This window comes from Zophobas morio, unplaced genomic scaffold, assembly GCF_036711695.1.
Source record: "Zophobas morio isolate AGI-343-1 ecotype UQ-CSIRO unplaced genomic scaffold, CSIRO_AGI_Zmor_V1 ptg000006l, whole genome shotgun sequence".
Taxonomy (NCBI): Eukaryota; Metazoa; Arthropoda; class Insecta; order Coleoptera; family Tenebrionidae; genus Zophobas; species Zophobas morio.
The window spans coordinates 8291774-8315233 of record NW_026972111.1 but is presented as its reverse complement, the minus strand read 5'-3'; the positions used below and the strand labels follow the sequence as shown (position 1 = coordinate 8315233).

General features: G+C 27.5%; 2 protein-coding genes across 2 annotated transcripts in view; one reads left to right on the top strand and one right to left on the bottom strand.

Annotated features, from left to right (window-relative positions):
* Nucleotides 1–23460, bottom strand: part of LOC135123486 (protein yellow-like) — a 77709-nt gene that overhangs the window by 53849 nt on the left and 400 nt on the right. The window lies entirely within an intron of this gene.
* LOC135123487 (BTB/POZ domain-containing protein 9-like) lies at nt 28–22612 on the top strand. The gene is made up of 12 exons (XM_064048162.1): nt 28–64; nt 20426–20526; nt 20580–20648; nt 20700–20766; nt 20816–21069; nt 21119–21380; nt 21433–21637; nt 21684–21843; nt 21891–22012; nt 22064–22167; nt 22218–22438; nt 22487–22612. The coding sequence occupies exons 5-12, from the start codon at nt 20857–20859 to the stop codon at nt 22526–22528; spliced, it is 1329 nt and encodes a 442-aa protein (XP_063904232.1). The 5' UTR covers nt 28–64; nt 20426–20526; nt 20580–20648; nt 20700–20766; nt 20816–20856; the 3' UTR covers nt 22529–22612.

Sequence of the window (23460 nt, the reverse complement as noted above, 5' to 3'; positions counted from 1 at the left end):
TGTGGTGCTGGGTCAAAGGTTGGAGTGGAGGAGGAAGAAGATTTCGGCGCCGATTTGTGGAATGGTGAACTTGCAGTTTCTAGTGGTGATTATTGGGGCACTAGAGCGTGATGTCACGTGGGAAAATACACGTGCGATTGACGTTTGAGGGGTTTTAAGCGGTGATGCGTTGAGATGAGTACTTGTAATTTACAATTACCATTTTGCAAATCATCATCTTTTTCAAATTAATGTAATAGTAATTGGAAACTACGGATTAAATTATTATTATTACGATTTATACGGTAATAATTAGTTTATTACAGTAGTTTTGTCTTTTTAAAGTTTTCGTGATGTGAACGAAACCTTTAAAAAATCCCCGAATTTTTACACAACAACTCATGTTTTTTTTAAGTACATAATAAGAGTACCTGTATGTAACGGAAGTGGCTACATTTAAAAAAAAAATGCTCGAAAGTCATTCCGACAGAACTTCCCTCGCCCCCGAAGTGCAGCTCAATAAAATCTGATTGTTTCAAAATTCACAAAAATGTTTTGCGATTTTTGTTTTCAAATAACTTCTATAAAGTAAAAACCTGTAGTGTAAACCATACTTGACTTGAATTTTTCAGTTCTTCAACTTTTAATTTCTTTGTCTTATGTTTTTCAGTTTTCAAAATTTTTCAATTTTTTGCAATCCTTAACAACTAGGTTTAGTTTCTTTAGTTTTGCAGTTTTTCGATTTTTCAATGTTTGGATTTTGTTTTTTTTATTACATTTTTTTTTGTTTCTTCAATTTAACTATACCTATACATCTCTTCGAGTTTTCATTTTTAAATTTTACAGTTTTCCGATTTTCCAGCTTATGAATCTTTCAATTTTTCGGTTTTTCAGTGTTCTAATTTTCTAAACGTGAAATTTTTCAATGTTTCGATTTGCAATTTTTGGTTTTTAATTTGTTAATTTTTCAACTTCTTATTCGTTTTTTCAATTTTAGATTTTTCAGTTTCCCGATTTCCAAATTTTTCAATTTCTCTACAATCTTTAACAACTTTAAACAACCAAGTTTAGGTATTTACTTTAGTATCACTTTTTTGGACTTTTCAATGTTTCGATTTTGTTTTTTTTTAATTACATTTTTTTTGTTTTTTCAATTTCACTATACCTATACATCTCTTCGAGTTTTCATTTTTAAATTTTTCAGTTTTCCGATTTTCCAGCTTATGAATCTTTCAATTTTTCGGTTTTTCCAAACGTGAAATTTTTGAATATTTCGGTTTGCAATTTTTGGTTTTTAATTTGTTGATTTTTCAACTTCTTTTTCGTTTTTTCAATTTTAGATTTTTCAGTTTCCCGATTTCCAAATTTTTCAGTTTTTCTTCAGTCTCTAACAACTTTAAACTACCAAGTTTATTTTCTTTAGTTTTACAGTTTTTCGATTTTTCAATATTTGGATTTTGTTTTTTTTAATTACAATTTTTTTTGTTTCTTCAATTTTACTATATCTATACATCTCTTCGACTTTTCACTTTTAAATTTTTCAGTTTTCCGATTTTCCAGCTTATGAATCTTTCAATTTTTCGGTTTTTCAGTGTTCTAATTTTCTAAACGTGAAATTTTGCAATTTTTGGTTTTTAATTTGTTGATTTTTCAACTTCTTTTTTATTGTTTCAATTTTAGATTTTTCAGTTTCCCGATTTCCAAATTTTTCAATTTCTCTTCAATCTTTAACAACTTTAAACAACCAAGTTTATTTTCTTTAGTTTTACAGTTTTTCGATTTTTCAATATTTCGATTTTGTTTTTTTTAAATTTCATTTTTTTTGGTTTCTCCAGTTTTACGATACCTATACATCTCTTCGAGTTTTCATTTTTAAATTTTTCAGTTTTCCGATTTTCCAGCTTATAAATCTTTCAATTTTTCGGTTTTTCAGTGTTCTAATTTTCTAAACTTGAATTCTTTTAACTTTTCGATTTGCAATTTTTGGTTTTTAATTTGTTGATTTGTCAACTTCTTTTTCGTTTTTTCAATTTTAGATTTTTCAGTTTCCCGATTTCCAAATTTTTCAGTTTTTCTTCAATCTTTAACAACTTTAAACAACCAAGTTTATTTACTTTAGTTTTACAGTTTTTTGATTTTTCAATGTATCGATTTTGTTTTTTTTTAAATTCCAATTTTTTTTGTTTCTTCAATTTTACTATACCTATACATCTCTTCGAGTTTTCCATTTTAAATTATTCAGTTTTCCGGTTTTCCAGCTTATGAATCTTTCAATTTTTCGGTGTTTCAGTGCTCTAATTTTCTAAACGTGAAATTTTTCAATTTTTCGAATTGCAATTTTTGGTTTTTAATTTGTTGATTTTTCAACTTCTTTTTCGTTTTTTCAGTTTGGGATTTTTCAGTTTCCCGATTTCCAAATCTTTCAGTTTTTCTTCAATCTTTACAAACTTTAAACTACCAAGTTTATTTTCTTTAGTTTTACAGTTTTTCGATTTTTCAATGTTTCGATTTTGGTTTTTTTTTAAATACATTTTTTTTTGTTTCTTCAATTTCACTATACCTATACATCTCTTCGAGTTTTCATTTTTAAATTTTTCAGTTTTCCGATTTCCCAGCTTATGAATCTTTCAATTTTTCGGTTTTCAGTGTTCTAATTTTCTAAACGTGAAATTTTTCAATTTTTCGATTTGCAGTTTTTGGTTTTTAATTTATTGATTTTTCAACTTCTTTTTCGTTTTTTTAATTTTAGATTTTTCAGTTTCCCAATTTCCAAATTTTTCAGTTTTTCTTCAATCTTGAACAACTTTAAACAACCAAGTTTATTTTCTTTAGTTTTACAGTTTTTCGATTTTTCAATGTTTCGATTTTGTTTTTTTTTAATATCAATTTTTTTTTATTTCTTCAATTTAACTATACTTATATATCTCTTCGAGTTTTCACTTTTAAATTTTTCAGTTTTCCGATTTTCCAGCTTATGAATCTTTAAATTTTTCGGTTTTTCAGTCTTCTAATTTTCTAAACGTGAAGTTTTTCAATTTTTCTTATCACAATTTTTGGGTTTTAATTCGTTGATTTTTCAACTTCTTTTTCGTTGTTTCAATTTTAGATTTTTCTTTTTCCCGATTTCCAAATTTTTCAGTTTTTCTTCAATCTTTACAAACTTTAAATTACCAAGTTTATTTTCTTTAATTTTACAGTTTTTCGATTTTTCAATGTTTTGATTTTGTTTTTTTTTTAATTTCAATTTTTTTTAGTTTCTCCAATTTTAATATACCTATACATCTCTTCGAGTTTTCATTTTTAAATTTTTCAGTTTTCCGATTTTCCAGCTTATGAATCTTTCAATTTTTCGGTTTTTCAGCGTTCTAATTTTCTAAACGTGAAATTTTTAATTTTTTCGTTTTGCAATTTTTGGTTTTTAATTTGTTGATTTTTCAACTTCTTTTTCGTTTTTTCAATTTTGGATTTTTCAGTTTCCCGATTTCCAAATTTTTCCATTTTTCTTCAATCTTTAACAACTTTAAACAACCAAGTTTATTTACCTTAGTTTTACAGTTTTTCGATTTTTCAATGTTTTGATTTTGTTTTTTTAAATTTCAATTTTTTTTGGTTTCTCCAATTTTACTATACCTATACATCTCTTCGAGATTTCATTTTTAAATTTTTCAGTTTTCCGATTTTCCAGCTTATGAATCTTTCAATTTTTCGGTTTTCAAGTGTTCTAATTTTCTAAACGTGAAATTTTTCAATTTTTCGGTTTACAATTTTTAGTCTTTAATTTGTTTCAACTTCTTTTTGGTTTTTTCAATTTTAGATTTTTCAGTTTCCCGATTTCCAAATTTTTCAGTTTTTCTTCAGTCTGTAACAACTTTAAACAACCAAGTTTATTTTCTTTAGTTTTACAGTTGTTCGATTTTTCAATGTCTCGATTTTGTTTTTTTTAATTCCAATTTTTTTTTTGTTTCTTTAATTTTACTATACCTATGCATCTTTTCTAGTTTTCATTTTTAAATTTTTCAGTTTTCCGATTTTCCAGCTTATGAATCTTTCAATTTTTCGGTTTTTCAGTGTTCTAATTTTCTTTAATTTTTCGATTTGCAATGTTTGGTTTTTAACTTGTTGATTTTTCAACTTCTTTTTCGTTTTTTCGATTTTAGATTCTTCAGTTTGTCGATTTTTCAATTTTTGAGTTGAAATTTTCCTAGTTTTCATTTTAAATATGTATATAATAACTAATAATTAAAATTTTAAAAATGTTCCCTTTAATTTTACGATTTTAGAATTTTTCCATCTTTCAATTATTTGATTTTAAACCTTTTTCATTTATTCGATTTTTCAATTTTTCGATTTTTAATTTTGCTTTCAATTTTTCGGTCTTTCAATGTTACAGTTTTTCGACTTTTCAGTTCTGACGATTCTATAATTTTTCGAATTTTTTGGATTCTCCATTTTTCAATTTGTTTATTCTTCTTTCCAATGTTTCGGTCCATCAATTTTTTCGAGTTTTAAGTTTTTAGTTTTCGCGGCGTTTTTCCGCGTTTTTCCAATTTTAGAACTATTGGATGTTTAGAATTTTAGATTTTCAAATGTTTCGATTTGCAATTTCATGTGTTTTCAATTTTTCGATTTGAAATTTCATCTGTTTTCAAATCAAAAAAATTGAAAAATTTTCAAAAGGTGCTCGACTCGAGTGAACAAAAAGCTGTCTTAGTGAAAATTCTCAATTAATCAGAAATCTGGAGTCATTTTTGCTCAATCTCTTCGAATAATCCAGACAAATAATAAATAATTTTCGAAGGTTCTCCATAAGTTAAAACGAGCTCTCTTCGAAAACGAACAAGGTCCTAAATTTTATGGAGAAGTTTTCGTAAATTACAAAAGCGAAGTATAGAAACTTTGACTCTGTTTCCTCAAAGAACCAACAAAAACAAGAATTTGTCCAAAATTTTCCAATAATTTTCCAATCAATATTAAAATTAAAATGAAAATTACAATGGATCAAAGGACGAGTTCATTGAGAGTTTTTCATAGATTACAAATTTGAACCAACGTTTCGTTAATTTATTCACATAATGGTAAAAATGGCCAAATTTTCGAAAATGTTCAGAAAAAAAGTTAAAACGAGTTTTTTTCTTTAGGAAAAAAGGATAAGTTTGCAGCAAAATTTTCGTAGATTACGGATTTGAAGTTACTTTTACTCTGTCGCTTCAAATAATGTAGAAACATGGACAAATAATTTTCGAAAAAAAAATTTCAGAAAAAAAAATAAGAGAAAAAGATTAAATTTATAGAGAAATATTCATAGATTCCAAATCTGATGTAACTTTAGTTAGGCTTCGTGGAATAACCAAAAAGTAAACCTCGATATTTTCCAAAAAAATTCGAAAAAATTCTTCAAAAAAAAAAATCATATTAAATAACTAACTTCATTTTACAATTTTGCAATTTTGCAATTTTTTTGATTTGAAAACACATGAAATTTCGAATCGAAAAATTGTAAAATGAAAATTTTGAAAAATCGAAAAATTGTAAATCAGGACCTTGGAGAATTGAACAGACAAAAAATTGAATAATGTAAAAATTGAAAATTTGATAAACTTAAAAATCGAACAACTGCAAATGCGAAAAGACAAAATATTCTAAAATCCAAATATTGACAATTAAAGAAAAAAATGGAAAAATTGGAAAATCGAGGAATTGAAAAATCAAAGATTGAGAAGTTGAAGAATTGAATAAACGAAAAATTATAAAATATATCGAATGTAACATTGAAAAAATAAAAGAAATGAAAAAACGAAAAACGGTGATATGAAATCGGAAAAGTGAAAACTAAAAAATCAATAAAATGAAAAATAAAAATCAAAAACTTCATCTTCAAAAAAGGAAAATTGAAAGATCGAAAATTAAAAATTGAGAAACTGAAAAATTGAAAAATGAAAAATTGTATTATGGAAAAATTGTAAAATTTGGAAGTCAAGAAATTGAAAAATTAAAAAAATTAAAGTTGCGAAAACGTAAAATTCTAAAATCGAAAGAAACATTGAAAAAATAAAAGAAATGAAAAAACGAAAAATTATGAATATGATATACAATCAGGAAAATGAAAAATGAACTTGAAAAACTGAGGAAACCAAAATTTGAAAAATCTAAAAATTAAAAATAGAGAGACTGAAAAATCGAACAATGAAAAACTGTAATATCGAATAATAGAAGAAACGAAAAATTGAAAAATTTATAGAATTGAATAAACGAAAAATGATAAAGTCGAAGAAAACAGTGTGAAAGAAACTATTATTACTGAGCAACATGGTTTTTTCAGTGGGAGATCAACTACCACCAATTTATTTCTTTTCACGGAATTTGTTACTAATATGAATGAACTGGGATCGGAAGTTGATTGTATTTTTACTGATATTAGCAAAGCATTCGATTCAGTCAACATTAAACATTTGCTGAATAAATTAAAACATTTTGGGATATTTGATCCTTTGCTTGGCTGGATAGAATGCTACTTAACAAATCGTAAGTCGCACGTTGAATTTAATGGCATATTATCTAAATCAATTGATGCATGTTCTGGTGTTCCGCAAGGTTCCCACTTGGGACCTATTCTGTTCTTATTATATGTCAACGATGTAAAATATGTATTTCAAAACAGTCTTTTTCTATTATACGCTGATGACTTGAAATTGTTTCGAGCTATCAATTCTCCCTTTGATTGTATTTTACTTCAAAATGACCTAGATAAGTTTAAAATGTGGTGTTCAGATAATAGTCTTAAGCTTAACATACACAAATGTAAATCTATGAGATTCTCTAAAAAAATTGTTAAAGTACCTGAATTCAACTATAAAATTTCGGATGTAGTTGTAGAACAAGTAGCATATTTTTGTGACTTGGGTGTAATGTTTGATCCAAAATTAGCCTTTACTCTACATGTTGATAAAATTGTCAATAAAATTAATAAAACCTTGGGATTTGTTCTAAGACAATGTCAGGAGTTTACTAGCCTTCGTGTCTTTTGCATTTTATATAATTCATATGTTCGCTCATTATTAGAGTACTGCTGTATAATTTGGTCACCTTACTATCAGCTCTATATGTCTAGACTTGAAAAAATTCAAAGAAAGTTCATTAAATTTTTATGTTTTAAACTAAATGTTATATTTGATAAGAATAATTACGAACTCATAGTTAAATATTTCGGGTTTAGTTTCTTAATAAGTCGTCGCCATTACTTTGATTTGTGCTTTGTTTTTAATGTGTTAAATAACCGTGTAAATTGTTCAGACATTCTTAATATGTTTTCTTTACATGTACCTAATCGCGCCACAAGAGGTTCTCATTTGCTCCAAGTGCCTTTCCATCGCACACTATATGCTCAAAAATCTCCGTTATGCCGCATGGCTAAACTGGCGATGGAGTTTAATGATCTGAACTTTTGTGGTGTGTCAATTAATGTTTTTAAGAGGGAGCTGAAGAATGCTTTAAATATGTAAAGTGTAACTATTGTTATGATTTGTAATGGTATATTCCGTAAATAAACTATTATTATTATTATTATTATTATCTAACATTGAAGAAGTTAAGGTAATGAGAAAACGAAAAACTGTGATATAAAATCTTGAAAATTAAAATCAAAAAGTCGAGAATATGAAAATTAAGAATTAAGAACTTGAAAAATTGGGGAAATGAAAAATTGAAAAGTCGAAAAATTATAAAATTGAAAAATTCTAAATCGAAAATTGAACAAACAAAAACTGAAAAATTTGGAAGTCAAGAAATTGTAAAGCGAGAAAAATTAAAGTTGCGAAAACGTAAAATTATGAAATCGAAAGGAACATTGAAAAAATAAAAGAAATGAAAAAACGAAAGCTTATGATATACATACAATCAGGAAAATGAAAAATGATAGTCAAGAACTTGAAAAACTGAGGAAACGAAAATTTGAAAAATCTAAAAATTAAAAATAAAGAAACTGAAAAATCAAACAATGAAAAACAGTAATATCGAAAAATAGAAGAAACGAAAAATTGAAAAATTTATAGAACTGAATAAACGAAAAATGATAAAGTCGAAGAAAACATTGAAGAAGTAAAGGAAATGAGAAAACGAAAAACTGTGATATAAAATCTTGAAAATGAAAATTAAAAAGTCGACAAAATGAAAATTAAGAATCAAGAACTTGAAAAATTGGAGAAATGAAAAATTTGGAAAATGAAAAATTGAAGACGAAAAATTACAAAATAAAAAATTCTAAATCGAAAATTGAACAAACAAAAACTGAAAAATTGTAAAATCGAAAGAAACATTGAAAAAATAAAAGAAAAAAAAAATGAAAAATTATGATATGTACATACAATCAGGAAAATGAAAAATGTTAGTCAAGAACTTGAAAAACTGAGGAAACAAAAATTTGAAAAATCTAAAAATTAAAAATAGAGAAACTGAAAAATCGAACAATGAAAAACTGCAATATCGAAAAATAGAAGAAACGAAAAATTGAAAAATTTATAGAACTGAATAAACGAAAAATGATAAAGTCGAAGAAAACATTGAAGAAGTAAAGGAAATGAGAAAACGAAAAACTGTGATAAAAAATCTTGAAAATGAAAATTAAAAAGTCGACAAAATGAAAATTAAGAATCAAGAACTTGAAAAATTGGGGAAATGAAAAATTGAAAAGTCGAAAAATTGCAAAATTGACACGATATTTTATTACCCCATCTTAGTCTAGTTTTTTTTTGTTCTCTTTCTTTTTTGTTAAGTATTTTCTATATTTAAAGTTGATAGATATTGCGATTTTTTATTCATCTTAGTAAGAAGTCAGTGAGAATATGTAAAAATGTATAGGATGTTTCATTTAAAAAATATATGATATATTTAAAACAAGTCATTATATTCTAGTATTCAAGGAATCGCATAAAAAAGTTAAAATTTTATTATTTTCGTTAGCGTTTAGAAATATGCACATGGTATTAAAGGATTTATATCAAAAATTCCGCAACAATTTTCAAAATTATCAACAGACAAACAAGTTACAGACGTCACACAGACAAAATTGTTTATTGTAACATATCCGCTCTTAATAAAAACCCAAAAATCAAATTTAAATAGTTTAAACGACTGAAAAATAATTTTCACGGATTATTTTTGAAAATAATTTTTTTAAGGAAACAATTTTAACGTGGCATGACCACGCTAAAAATTCAAACTGTAAACACTAGTATATACTTAGTATAATAATACCTACTTAAGTTAAATAATGACGCTTTATTTTCGCTATCTATTGTACTACTTTCCTATATCTATCTTAGTCTTCTTGAGCGCCATTCTATACAAATTTCATTAATTGAATAAGTAACATTCTTATGCTGGGAAAATGAGGTCATAGTACTCGTCTTAAAAAAAAAACAAAATATTGCTTTCTGTAGCTATAAATAACCGGAAGATGATAATTCAGTGGTTTACAGATAAAATAAAATCTAATAAATGCACTAATTAATGCAAACCACAACTACGAAAAAAACTGTTTATCTGAATAGGTAAAGTGCCAAATTTTAATTAACTAATAATTAAGGTCGTGTGTTTTAAAATTATATACTTTGTCTCACAAACCAAACTTTACACAACGTTCAGTGTTAATTTTCTAGTTCTTTTTTTTTTTTCATTATTACATGATTTTTTTTCTGGTTAAAACCGCAACAACTACTAGCAATAAAGATACACAATGGCCAGAAGTATTAATAGGAGCTCAAAGTAGGTTAACGTATTCGCACATTATTATTGTCGAACTATTTATGACAGTGATAGATTCGTATATTTGAAATTATATTATCTCACTAAGTATCCATATACATTAAATTTCGACACCTCACCGAAAAAAATATGCGACGATTGAATTGTATTGAAATATTATTTTGTTTTGTATAAAAAGAGGTCTATAGATTACTATACATTTATAATATGGGGCCGCTAGAATGCATGGCTGAAATTAGGCATAGGGGTATAAGAAAAAAATTTTTCACAATGAATTAGAGCACAACTTCTTGTACCCATATACATAATTTCAGTTGATTTCTACAATTAATTCTCAAGATATTTACACGTTTCCATACATTCTAACGACCCTGTATAATAAACACGAATTATTATTTTTTTAACTTTGTTGTCTTATCTTAATGTCGTGTTTCGTGTCCTTACAACTCGTATAATTACTTACGTAATTTTTCTAACACTATTACTATTTTGAACTAAATATGTAGCCTTTTAACTTTGCATAATAATATGCAATACAAATTTAGTCCATTTTAAGATCCGTATTTTCCAAAAAAGTTAAAACGTAATACATAGACATAAAAAAGAAAAATTGTTGTAAAATTCTAGACATGCATAGTTTATGAAAACCTTTTTTTGTGACAAATCAATCACCAATGTATTAATAAAAAAAGTCCCCGAGGGAATTCAAAATACATAAAAAACTCGATTTTGTAAATTCGTGATCACAAATGTGAATATAATTATATTAATCATCAGTTTAGCTGTACCATAGTGTAGGATTATAGTTATTTATATAACAGTGCACATAAATGCGCATGAATTTTTTCTACCACTGAACAGAATACACGAGGCGTTTAGCCGAGTAGTGCATTTTCACGAGTCGAGGAAAAGTATTTACTCACGTGCGTCACATGGAACGAAATTTGTTGCTTTTTTCATTTTTTGGATTTTTAAAGCGTATTTCATTGACTTTAAATTCAATGTGTAAGTAAGACTATCTAAGGTTGAAATTTATTACCACCATATTTTAATTTATTAACTTCATGACGTTAATACGTGTTGTACTTTTAAATACAGTTTAAAAGTTACTTTGCAATAAATCTTATCACCATCGACTTGTCGTCACAGGTTGTCGGGTTATGCAGATTATGAAAAACTAAATTTATATGACAATACATTAAAAGGAGTATAAACTCAAATTATCTCGGCTTCGTCTTATAAATAAAGCTCGGAATTATATGTGCACATACAGGGTGAGTATTATAAAAACGGGACCCTGATCAAATTTCAGTGCAACACACAATACGTATCTCACATGTAACTCTTTTTATATTTTATTTTTCTAAAGTGTACAAACATAGTTACCTAGTAGTTGATTTTGAGCTCCGATAAGTTTTTAATTTTAGATACAAAGTTTGCAGATAAAGTACCAACTAATAAATTTGCTATACCTATATAATGATGATGATGAACATATCAAACATTATTCTTCTCTTAGAAAGTAATGCAAGCCCAAAATAACTTATTATCATATTATAATTATAGTCAATGAAAAATATATTGAATTTATAGCATAGATATTAGATGATTTTTTTTAAATTTTTTCAATTCTTTGACTGCACCTTATAATAAGGAGACCATGTAGTAACTCCGTATTCGAGGATCGACCTTACAAAAGATGAAAACTAAACAATAAAAGATCTAAGATTTGAGAACTTACTACAGATTTTTTTACTAATCCTAATATTTTATTTGCTTTAGAAACAATATTATTTATATGAAAAGTAAAAGAAAGTTGACTATCAATAATAATGCCTAAGTCACAAAAACTGGTAACACTTTCAAGAACACCAAAAGACAATGCATAATTATAATTTTCAGAACACAATTTGCGACTAAATCTTAAAACCTTACACTTAAGGCAATTTTTGGATTTTACAATTTCTCGGTTTTCAGTTTTTCTCTTCAATTTTACGATTGTTTAATTTTTGGCTTTTATGAACTCTTTATTTGTCGATTTTTCAATTAATTGATTTTTCAGGTTTTTTGGTTTTTCAATTTTTCTATTTTTTCAAGTTTCGATTTTTTTTTCTCAGTTTTTGGACATTTCAGTTTTCGGATTTTTCAATTTACTTATTATTTTTCGATCTTACGATTTTGCAGGATTTGATTTTTCAATTTTTCGATTTTTTTAAGGTTTCGATATTTCGACTTCACTTTTTTGATTTTTCGATTTCCAATTTTTCGGTTCTTTAGATTCTCAGTTTTTGGATATTTCAGTATTTTGGGATTTTTCAGTTTTTCGATTCGTTAGTTTTTCTTCCATTTTTCAATTTTTCGATCTTTCGGTTTTGGGATTTTTCAATATTTCTGTTCTTCGACTTTTCCAGTTTTGACTTCTGGATTTTTCAATGTGTCGACTTTTTACTTTTTCGATTTTTAAATTTTAGATTTCTCAATTTTTTGGTATTTTAATGTTTCAGTATTTAAAATTTTAGATTTTTCGATTTCTCGATTTTTCATTTCAGCTCTTCCATATTTCAATTTTTCAAATGTTTCAATTTCTTAATCTTTCGATTTTTCGACTTCCCGGTTTTAGGTTTTCTGTTTTTCAATCGTCGCTTTTTTAATTTTTCGATTTTTAAATTTTAGATTTTTCAGTGTTTTGATATTTTAATTTTTAAATATGTAAAATTTTAGATTTTCCGATTTCTCGATTTTTCATTTCAGTTCTTCGATATGTTTCAAATGTTTTCACTTCTTAGTCTATCGGTTTTTCGTCTTCCCGGTTTTAGATTTTCTGATTTTCGATTGTCGTTTATCAAATTTTCGATTTTTCAATTTTTCAAATTTGAGATTTATAAACTGTCAGTTTTTCGATTTTTCAATTAATCGACGTTTTGATTCTCCCATTTCTTGACTTTCGAGGGTTTCCATATTCCTGTTCTTCAATTCTTTAATTTTTCGATTTTTCAGGTTTTTGATTTTTCATTTTTTAGTTTTTTTAAGGTTTCGATTTTTCGACTTCACTTTTTGGATTTTTCGATTGCTCAATTTTTCGACTTTTTAGGTTCTCAGTTTTTGGATAATTCAGTTTTCGGATTTTTCAGGTTTTCCATTTTTTAGTTTTTCTTTAATTTTTCAGTTTTGAGATTATTCAATATTTCGATTCTTCGACTTTTTGATTTTTGGCTTCCGGAGTTGTCAATGTATCAATTTTTTTACTTTTTCGATTTTTCAATTTTCCGATTGCTTAATCTTTCGATTTTTCGATTTCCCGGTTTTAGATTTCCTGTTTTCAATTGTTGTTTTAAATTTTTCGATTTTTCAATGTTTTGATTTCCTGATTTAGTTTTCCATTTTTAGTTTTCCTTTCATTTTTCAGTTTTTCGGTATTTCAGTTTTGGGATTTTTCAATATTTGGATTCTTCGACTTTCCGATTTTTCAATTTTTCGATTTTTAAATTTTAGATTTTTTAATTGTTAAAATTTTAGATTTTTCGGTTTCTCGATTTTTCATTTCAGTTCTTCGATATTTCAATTTTTTCCAAGTTTTCGAATTTTTCAAATGTTCCTATTTCTTAATCTTTTGATTTTTCGACTTCCCGGTTTTAGATTTTCTGTTTTTCAATTGTCATTTTGTGAAATTTTCGATTTTTTAATTTTTCAAATTTGACTTTTATAAACTCTCAATTTTTCGTTTTTTCAATTAATACATGTTTTTATTTTCCCATTTCTTGACCTTGGAGTGTTTCAATTCTCCTGTTCTTCAATTCTTTAAGTTTTTGATTTTCAGGTTTTCGATTTTTCAATTTTTTGATGTTTAAAGGTTTCTATTTTTCTACTTCACTTTTTTGATTTTTCGATTTTTCAGTTTTTCATTTCAGTTCTTCGATATTTCAGTTTTTCAAGTTTTCGAATTTTTCAAATGTTTTGACTTCTTAATCTATCGATTATTCGACTTCCCGGTTTTAGATTTTCTGTTTTTCAATTGTCATTGTGTCAAATTTTCGATTTCTTAATTTTTCAAATTTGACTTTTATTAACTCTCAATTTTTCGATTTTTCAATCAATCGATGTTTTGATTTTCCCATTTCTTGACCTTGTTTCGATTTTCCTGTTCTTCAGTTCTTTAGTTTTTTGATTTTTCAGGTTTTTAATTTTTCAATTTTTCAATTTTTTAAGGTTTCTATTTTTCAACTTCACTTTTTTGATTTTTCGATTTTTCAGTTTTTAGATATTTCAGTTTTAGGATTTTTCAATATTTCATTTCTTCGGCTTTTTTATTTTTGACTTCTGGATTTTTCGATGTGTCGGTGTTTTGATATTTTAATTTTTCAATATCTCTTAATCTTTCGATTTTTCGACTTCCTGGTTTTATATGTTCTGTTTTTCAATTTTTCGATTTGTTAGTTTTTCATTCCCGATTTATCGAAATTTGATTGTTCAGGTTTTCGATTTATCAGTTTTTCAATCTTCTATTGTGGCCTATTTCGGTTTCTCAGTTTTTCCAGTTTTCCATTTTTTGGTTTTTTAATTTTTCCGCTTTTCCAATTTTTCAACTTTTAACTTTTCGTTTGTCGATTTCTCTATTTTTCGATTTTTCGATTTCCCGTTCTTTTGATCTTTCAATCTCTCAATTTTTCAATTTTTCGAATTTTTAAGTTTTATCGAGATTTGGATTTTTCGATATTTTGATTGTCATTTTCTTAATTTATAAATTGTTTAATTTTTAACTTTCCGATTTTGGCCTATTTCGGTTTTTCAATTGTTTGACTTTTAGACTCCACGATTTCTTGATCTTTTGATTTTTCGATTTCTCGGTTTTTCGATTTTCCAGTTTTCATCCATCGATTTTTTTTTTTTTTATTTTTAAATAGTCAATTAAATAGCTAAAATCTATCTATCTAAGTATACTTTAAGTGAATAAAATGAAGGTGCGGGTCACGCATGACGTAAATTAAATTGACTTCCACCACGACGTGCCACTTTTTAAAAGTACTCAATTTTTTTTCATGTAATGGACACACGTGTAGTGGCCACTTTCAGTTAGAATATTTGACTTGTACGTCAGTGAAGTCGCGCTACTAAAAATACGCAATTACCGGAAATTGTTTAATAAATGGTAAAATACATTCGTTTTCAGTAAGAGTTATTATAATTAAATCGAACGAATCCATTTCGATCTGCTTATCTCAAACCGACACAATTTAAATCTTTGTTAATGTTTTAATTCACAGGAAAAGTCAACTACATAAACAACAAAACCAAAACAATAAACAGATATTTATCTGCGGGAAATTTATCGGTCACGAACGTTGCAGCACGCTTTTAAATTCTAAAACAATTACATAAAAATATTCTTAGAAGTCACAGACGCTTATACCGAAGTCGGTAATTAAATCATTTTATAATATATTGACCGTCAAATACCGAGCGTCAAACCCACAAACCCATTTCAGAGGTGGAACTTATCACGTATAGTTGTTGTTTTATAATCTCTCCACAAACAATATTTACAAGGAATTTCGTGTTTGTTAATAATTTAATGCGTCACTTTGTTGGGATGTATCGCAGTGATTACCAGAAAATTACATTTTCCATTTTTAAATAATAATGTTTTTCATAAATTACCGACGCTGGAGAAATCACGACTACGCTTGTTAACTATATCTTGGGAAAAACCACAAGAACGTGAAAATGTGTAGATGAAGAATGTAGGTTAAAGGTAAAAAAATTGTGGTTATCGCGCTGTAAAAAGTTGTAATTAGCTTTTTGTGTTCGGATAATTATATGTTTCATTATTACCGGGACTTATGACATTTCTTTTGATATTATACCGACTCGCAGAATTAAAATGTAATGACAACAGATTGTTTGCAGCTGAAATTTTACGAGAATCCCGCTTTTTTGAAAAATAATACTCCTAAAAATTTTTTGTAATTTTTGTTTTCTGATAACCTCTATGAACTGAAATGGCGTAAATAACAGTTCCCGCAGCCTTTTTGACTTGAATATTTCAGTTCTTCAATTTTTTATTTTTTTCTTTGTTTCGCCAGTTTTTCGATTTGCAATTTTTGAGATTTCAAGTTTAATTTTTTAGTTTTTCAATTTTCCAACTTTTGTATTTTTCTTTTTTTTTGGTTTTGCAATTTTTCGATTTGTTTCCGGAATTTTTGAATTTTTAATTTTTAAAAAATTTTTTGCTATTTTTGTGTTCTATTAACTTCTATAAAGTTAAAACCAGTGACGTAAATGACACTCTTGCAGCTGTATTGACTTGAATTTTAGGGTTGTTCAATTTTTGAGTTTTCAAGTTTAAGTTTGCAATTTGTCAACTTTTACAATTTTCATTTTTCTTTGGTTTTGCAATTTTTCGATTTGAGTTTCTCCAGTTTTCAATTTTTCGATTTGAAATCTTTCGTTTCGATTTTTATTTTCTTGATTTTTTCAAGTACGTATTCGATTTTTCAATGTTTTGATTAAAATTTTTTTTTTAATTTTAATTTTTTCAATTTTTCATTTCTTCAAATTTTCGATTTTCAATTTTTCTAGTTTTTATTTTAAATAGTATGTACATAAAACCAAGGTATGATTTTAAATTTTTTTCATTTTTCAGTTATTGGATTTCCAAACTTTTTCATTTATTCCATTTTTTAATTTTTCGATTTTTAATTTTTCAATATTTCTGTTTTTCAATAATTAGTTTTTCCACGTTTCAATTCTGATGATTGACACCATGATTTTTCAACTTACAATTTTTGGATTTTTCAATTTTTTTTATTCGATGTGTTTTTTCTTCTTTACAATTCTAGGATTCATTAATTTTTTCGATTTGTAAGTTTCTCGATTTTTAGTTTTTTAATGTATTTACTTTTGCAAAATTATAAAATTGAAAAATCAAAAATTAAGAAACGAAAAAGTATAAAACGAAAACTTTCAAAAATCTAAAAATTGGAAATCAAGAACCTGAAAAATTGAAGAAACAAAAAATTAAAAAAATGAAAGGTCAAACATTGGAAAACGTAAAACCGAAATAGATTCAAAATCGGCAAAATGAAATATTGTAAAATCAAAACCTTGAAAATTAAAGAAATCGGAAAATCGGATAATGGAGAAATCCAAAAATTGCTAAACTGAAAGATTTAAAAATTAAATAATTGAAAAATCAAAGGACGAAAATTTGAAGAACTGAATAGAAGAAAAATTAAAAAATCCAAAGAAACATTGAAAAAATAAGGGAAATAAAAAAAACAAGAATTGTGACATAAAATCGGGAAAATTAAAATTAAAAAATGGGGGAAATGAAAAATAAACATCGAGAAAATGAAAAATAAAAAATCGAGAAAATGAAAAACAAAAATCTAGAACTTGTAAAATTAGGAGAACGAAAATTTAAAAATTGAAAAACTGAAAATTCTAAAAATGAAAAATTCTAACACCGAAAAAATGCAAATTTGAGAAATGAAAGAAAAAGAAAAACGAAAAATTGTAGTATAAAAAAAATTGTAAAATCGAAGAAAAGAGAAAAACGCATAATTGCAATATCCAAAAGATCATAAAATTTGATTTTGCGAATTTTATTTTTATTATAGCCTCTAGAAGTTAAAATAAAGAGAAGTAAAATTGAACAATCAAAAACTGGAGAACTCAAAATTGAAAAAGCTCAAAATCGAAAAAACGAAATATTGTAAAATCGAAACATTGATCATTAAAGAAATCGGAAAATCGGATAATGGAGAAATCCAAAAATTGCTAAACTGAAATATTTAAAAAATAAAAAATTGAAAAATCAAAGGACGAAAATTTGAAGAACTGAATAGAAGAAAAATTAAAAAATCCAAAGAAACATTGAAAAAATAAGGGAAATAAAAAAACAAGAATTGTGACATAAAATCGGGAAAATTAAAATTAAAAAATGGGGGAAATGAAAAATAAACATCGAGAAAATGAAAAATAAAAAATCGAGAAAATGAAAAACAAAAATCCAGAACTTGTAAAATTAGGAGAACGAAAATTTAAAAATTGAAAAACTGAAAAATCTAAAAATGAAAAATTGTAACACCGAAAAATTGCAAATTTGAGAAATGAAAGAAAAAGAAAAACGAAAAATTGTAGTATAAAAAAAATTGTAAAATCGAAGAAAAGAGAAAAACGCATAATTGCAATATCCAAAAGATCATAAAATTTGATTTTGCGAATTTTATTTTTATTATAGCCTCTAGAAGTTAAAATAAAGAGAAGTAAAATTGAACAATCAAAAACTGGAGAACTCAAAATTGAAAAAGCTCAAAATCGAAAAAACGAAATATTGTAAAATCGAAACATTGATCATTAAAGAAATCGGAAAATCGGATAATGGAGAAATCCAAAAATTGCTAAACTGAAATATTTAAAAAATAAAAAATTGAAAAATCAAAGGACGAAAATTTGAAGAACTGAATAGAAGAAAAATTAAAAAATCCAAAGAAACATTGAAAAAATAAGGGAAATAAAAAAACAAGAATTGTGACATAAAATCGGGAAAATTAAAATTAAAAAATGGGGGAAATGAAAAATAAACATCGAGAAAATGAAAAATAAAAAATCGAGAAAATGAAAAACAAAAATCCAGAACTTGTAAAATTAGGAGAACGAAAATTTAAAAATTGAAAAACTGAAAAATCTAAAAATGAAAAATTGTAACACCGAAAAATTGCAAATTTGAGAAATGAAAGAAAAAGAAAAACGAAAAATTGTAATATAAAAAAAATTGTAACATCGAAGAAAAGAGAAAAACGTATCATTGTGATATTCAAAAGATCATAAAATTTGATTTTGCGAATTTCATTTTTATTATAACCTTTAGAAGTTAAAACAAAGAGAAGAAAAATTGAACAATCAAAAGCTGGAGAACCCAAAATTGAAAAAGTTCAAATTCGAAAAAACGAAATGTCGTAAAATCGAAACATTGATCATTAGAGAAATCGGAAAATCGGATAATGGAGAAGTCCAAAAATTTGCTAAACTAAAAAATTTAAAAATTGGAAAATTGAGAAATGAAAAAAAAAATGAAAAACGAAACATTGTAATATAAAAAAAAAATGTAAAATTGAAGAAAAGGGAGAAACGATAAATTGTGATATCCAAAAAAATTATAAAATTTGATTTAGCAAATTTTATTTTTTATACTAACCCTTATAAGATAAAATAAAGATATAATAAGTATACATGTAATGTTAAAATAAATATAAAGAAGCCTGATATGCAGTGGGGACAGTACTAATAATTTTATAATTATTGAAAATATAAAAATTTGCCAGACTAACTTAGTAACTTCAGGTCAATTTAAATTGAAATCGTGACTAACTGTACCATTTAAAAGTGGAGCTCAGTCTATTCTTAGCGATTAAAATTCTTAAAACTAAGGACTGGATATCCTGAGGTGCCGGCGAATTAGCGCTGGGTGATCTATTTACCTGCTCTGATGATGGGTTCATCGGTCGTTGCCTCACGAATTCACCCAATCTAACTACCTGCACGATTTTCTACGAAATATTGGATCAAGATTTGGCGTTCATCCAGTTTTTTTTTGCTAATTAATTATATTATTTATTAGTAACCCTCAGGACTGACGTGGACTTTCTGACCGCATACATGATATAAAAACATGAATTACTTATCTAAAAGAAGTAACCGAAAGTCATCGTGCACACAACATTTTTTTTCGAACACATTTTTTGTTTAGAGAAATGTAAGCATATACTGGCGGAAGTGGTATTTTGTTTCTATCATTTTATGAACCGACTATATCGTGAAATAAAAGAATACAAACATGTTTTTAACAAATAGAAAATTATCTATCGTAAGCAGAGGGCGGATTGTCAGGCAAATATCTGTCGATGTTTAAAAATATTTTTATAATTTTGCATTTTTTAAATGTATATAAATACTCAAAATTTATTAACGATTTATTGTTATAAAGAAGTACAATTTTTGTACTGTATTTTGGAATTTGAAAACAAACGCAATTTGGAATACAATTAGAAACCATAATTGTGACACCAAGTTAATTTTAAGCAGTAATGAATTTTTAAATAGGTTATATGAGTGCTATTTATTGCTAAATCTTATGAAATTTTGTACATATTTGGTTAAACGTTTTGAGTCTTCTGTGACGCAACAGATATTATAAAGTTGTAAGCAACTAAGACCAAAAATATGTATATGTTTTCCAAGTTTAAGCATAAGCTTTATCAGCTTAATAAGCACTGCGAATATTTCCACTAATGTAAAATAATCACTTAAAGAAGTTCCTGTTCCTGGTGAAGAACAGATATTTATTTCTTTAAAAACGTCCAGGATTTTAATCTCCGTTTAGACAGAGGGAAGTGTCCGATAATAAATAATGATGGAAGGAATTTCAGTACCCATTTCTTTTGATGCTGAACTTGACACTGTTTGTAGTATCTTTTTTTTTCATTCAGTATCATTTTAAATTTTTTTGTGCATAGAGATCGGCCTTCTAACCGAAGCGGTTACGCTTCCTTTCGTTATCATTTTACATTACCTATATAAAGCAAAAGAAAATTTTTACCTGCAGTAGTTTTACCGTCACTTAAAGGCATTTAAGCGGTGCTAAATCTAAAGAAAATGGTGAAAATTGGCGAAACTGTGACTATTACAGACACCACCAAGTTGCTCGGAGATGTCGCATCACTCTACCTCAACCAGAAATTTTCCGATATTGCTTTGCTCGTTGATGGCGAAAAAATATATGCTCACAAGGTTAGTTTCCAATTGCTTGATTAGACAGTTATCAAAAAAATATCACACTGTAGGTGATTCTGGCCGTGAGGAGCGAATACTTCGAGTCTCTACTATACGAAGATCCGCAAAACACAAAACAGGTACAAGATTTAACAGGTTCTTGCAAAATTATATTTACACAAAAATTTTAGACCGAAATAACCATAACCGGTGCGTCTCTGGATGCTTTACGTAGTCTGTTGAAATACATTTATACAGGTGGATCACCATTTTTTACAACAGAACCACATTCATTTCGAAATTTCAGGTACCATCAATGTTTTGTCCGATGTTGAAACAACCCTCCAGATGCTAGGACTCGCCCACCAGTATTCATTCGCAGACCTCCAGACTGCCCTCATCAAACAAATAAAACCTCTTTTAAATTTGGAAAATATTTGCACCGTCTTCAACACTGCCAATATTTACGATTTAGAAGAACTTCTCCAAACTTGCCATTCTTTCATGGAACTTAATGCATTAGAAGTCGTTGCTGGTGACTGTTTCACCGACCTGTCCCAAGTAAAACCGGAGTAGTGTCAATTTTACACACATTAAACTTTTGTTGCAGAAATCGATGATTAAACTTTTAGAACGCAGTACTTTTTTTGCTCCCGAAATCGAAATTTTCAAAGGCGTGGCTAAGTGGTGCAAAATCAACAACGACGTTGATGATTTAGTTATACAGTGTGTTCGTTTATCTTGGATGACTGTCGTGGACATCGTCTCTACAGTCTGGCCTTCGAGATTATTCGATTGCGAAAAATTGTTACAGGCAATTGCCGAAATCGTTGGAGTCAAAACAAAACTTTCTACCTCTAGAGGGTTCTATCGTAAGAATGTTTCTCCAAATTCAGACAAAATAAGTAAAGTGGGAGTTTTAAGTTTTGGACGAAAATTTAGCGACTGTACAACACAAAGCTGAAGTGATTTCTGGATCAAATTCATCTTGGTTGTTGATGGGCGGTGGAAACGTAGAGAGCAAGTTTACGTCCCACTATATAGACGGTAAAAGTGCGATTATTGTGAAGCTTGGTGCTCCATCTTTTGTAAATCACTTTAAAATGCGACTATGGGATGGCGATCAACGGTAGGTACAAAAATATCACTTATACTTTAAATAAAAACCGTTGTAGGTACTATTCTTATTACATTTCGGTTTCGCTTGATCAAAAGAACTGGAAAAGAGTTATCGACTACAGTCTTATTAGTTGTCGTTCTGACCAGGTTTTGTTTTTTAATCAGCAAGTGGTTAAGTACATAAAAATCGGGGGAACACATAACACCGCTAATAATGTAAGACCCTAAACCACATTTATGTCATTTAACTTTCTATTAATCAGGGGTTTCACATCATATCTTTTGAAGCGTATTTCAAAAATGACGTCCCTACAACCACAAATGGCATTATCTGCCCAAATTATAACGTTGCAACTTTAGATAAGAAAGCGGTTGTGATTAAAGGGTAAGTGAAAGAATGTAGGCAGTATAATTCTAGATGTGTCAGTTTTTAAAGTGAGAATCCTTCCGCGTTGCTGGATGGTAATGCACGTGACTACGATGGGAACAAAGGCTTTTCCTATCATTTTTTTGACAAAGGAAATCTTACCATACAACTGGGTACCTCAGCGAAATCTTTACTTCTTGTTGTTAATATTACCAATTCGTAGCTCAACCTTACATGATTTCAACAATGAAACTTTTATTATGGGATGGAGATGGCAGGCACTATAGATATTTGGTTGAAACTTCTGTAAATAATTCAAACTGGGAAATTGCGGTCGATCTACGAAACAAAGATTGTAGATCTTGGCAGAATCTTCTTTTTAAAGAGAGAGCTGTAGTTTTTATAAGGATAACGGGAACTCATAATACTGATACGGGCAACACCGTAAGTCAGACCTAATTTTGTTTACCTTTTGCCTTTCAACAATTATAGGGTTTCCATGTGGTTCATTTCGAATGTCCGTCCGAGGTGTGAAAGACATGAATTAAAGATTTGGCGACTGCTGACAAGGTTTCAAAGTGTATGCTTTTGAATGACAAATAAAATAATTTTATCAAATTTGTGTTTATAATAGTAAATAAAAACAGGACGAAGGGGAGCAGTTGAGTAGGCAGCTAGGTCACTCGATTTAACCCCACTTGACTTTTTTCTGTGTAGTTATGTAAAAAATCGAAGAACTCTAAGAAAGAATATTAAATGTGATTGCTGATTTTTCTCCTAATATTGTAAAAAAAATTGAAACGATGAATTGAATGAATGAGTCAATTTATTTGTTCAAACTGGCAGTGCCAACAAAAGAAAATCTCCTGGAAGACCTTTAGTATCTGAGGAAGTTTTTAATGATTGGAGACGACTCGAGCTTAAAAATATTTTAGAAATTAAACTGGAATAAAAAGTTTTTGAACTTATTGCCTGCCTGACAAAGAATGCAAGGAACAATAGAGAAAATAGAATACCACTCAACTGTTCAATAAAGGTTTTGTCCAGGTCGAGGAAAAAATATTTTGATTCTCAAGTGGAAAGTTAATTTTTAAGTTACGACATTTACAACTTGAGAAGAAAAAATATATTTTATTATCAAGTGTCTATTCAAGGTCAAAAATAGTATTGGCCAATATTCTCCCGGATTTTGAGTATTGCGCTTCATTTAGATTCTAATGAAAAAATATGGTTATGACATTCCACAACTACATTTTAGAGGAGAAATCTACGGTTCTCTTCCAAAAGGAGCACGGCGTCCTTCGACGTCTTTTTATTATTCTGTTGGTAGCAAAGTCAGTGATGAAATAAATTAGGGCATTATGTAGAACCTTGTAATATATTATTGTGCGAGGCTGTGTAAATCACAAATTTAGTAATGACAAAAGAAAACAATATCTAAGTCTAATCTTGGTTTATGTGTAACT

What these genes read in the sequence shown, in the direction of transcription:
- LOC135123487 (XM_064048162.1), top strand. Translation starts at nt 20,857, where the DNA reads ATGCTAGGACTCGCCCACCAGTATTCATTCGCAGACCTCCAGACTGCC. An exon ending in CTATGGGATGGCGATCAACG is followed by an intron (nt 21,638 to 21,683) that starts GTAGGTACAAAA and finishes AAACCGTTGTAG; the next exon opens with GTACTATTCTTATTACATTT. An exon ending in CACATAACACCGCTAATAAT is followed by an intron (nt 21,844 to 21,890) that starts GTAAGACCCTAA and finishes TCTATTAATCAG; the next exon opens with GGGTTTCACATCATATCTTT.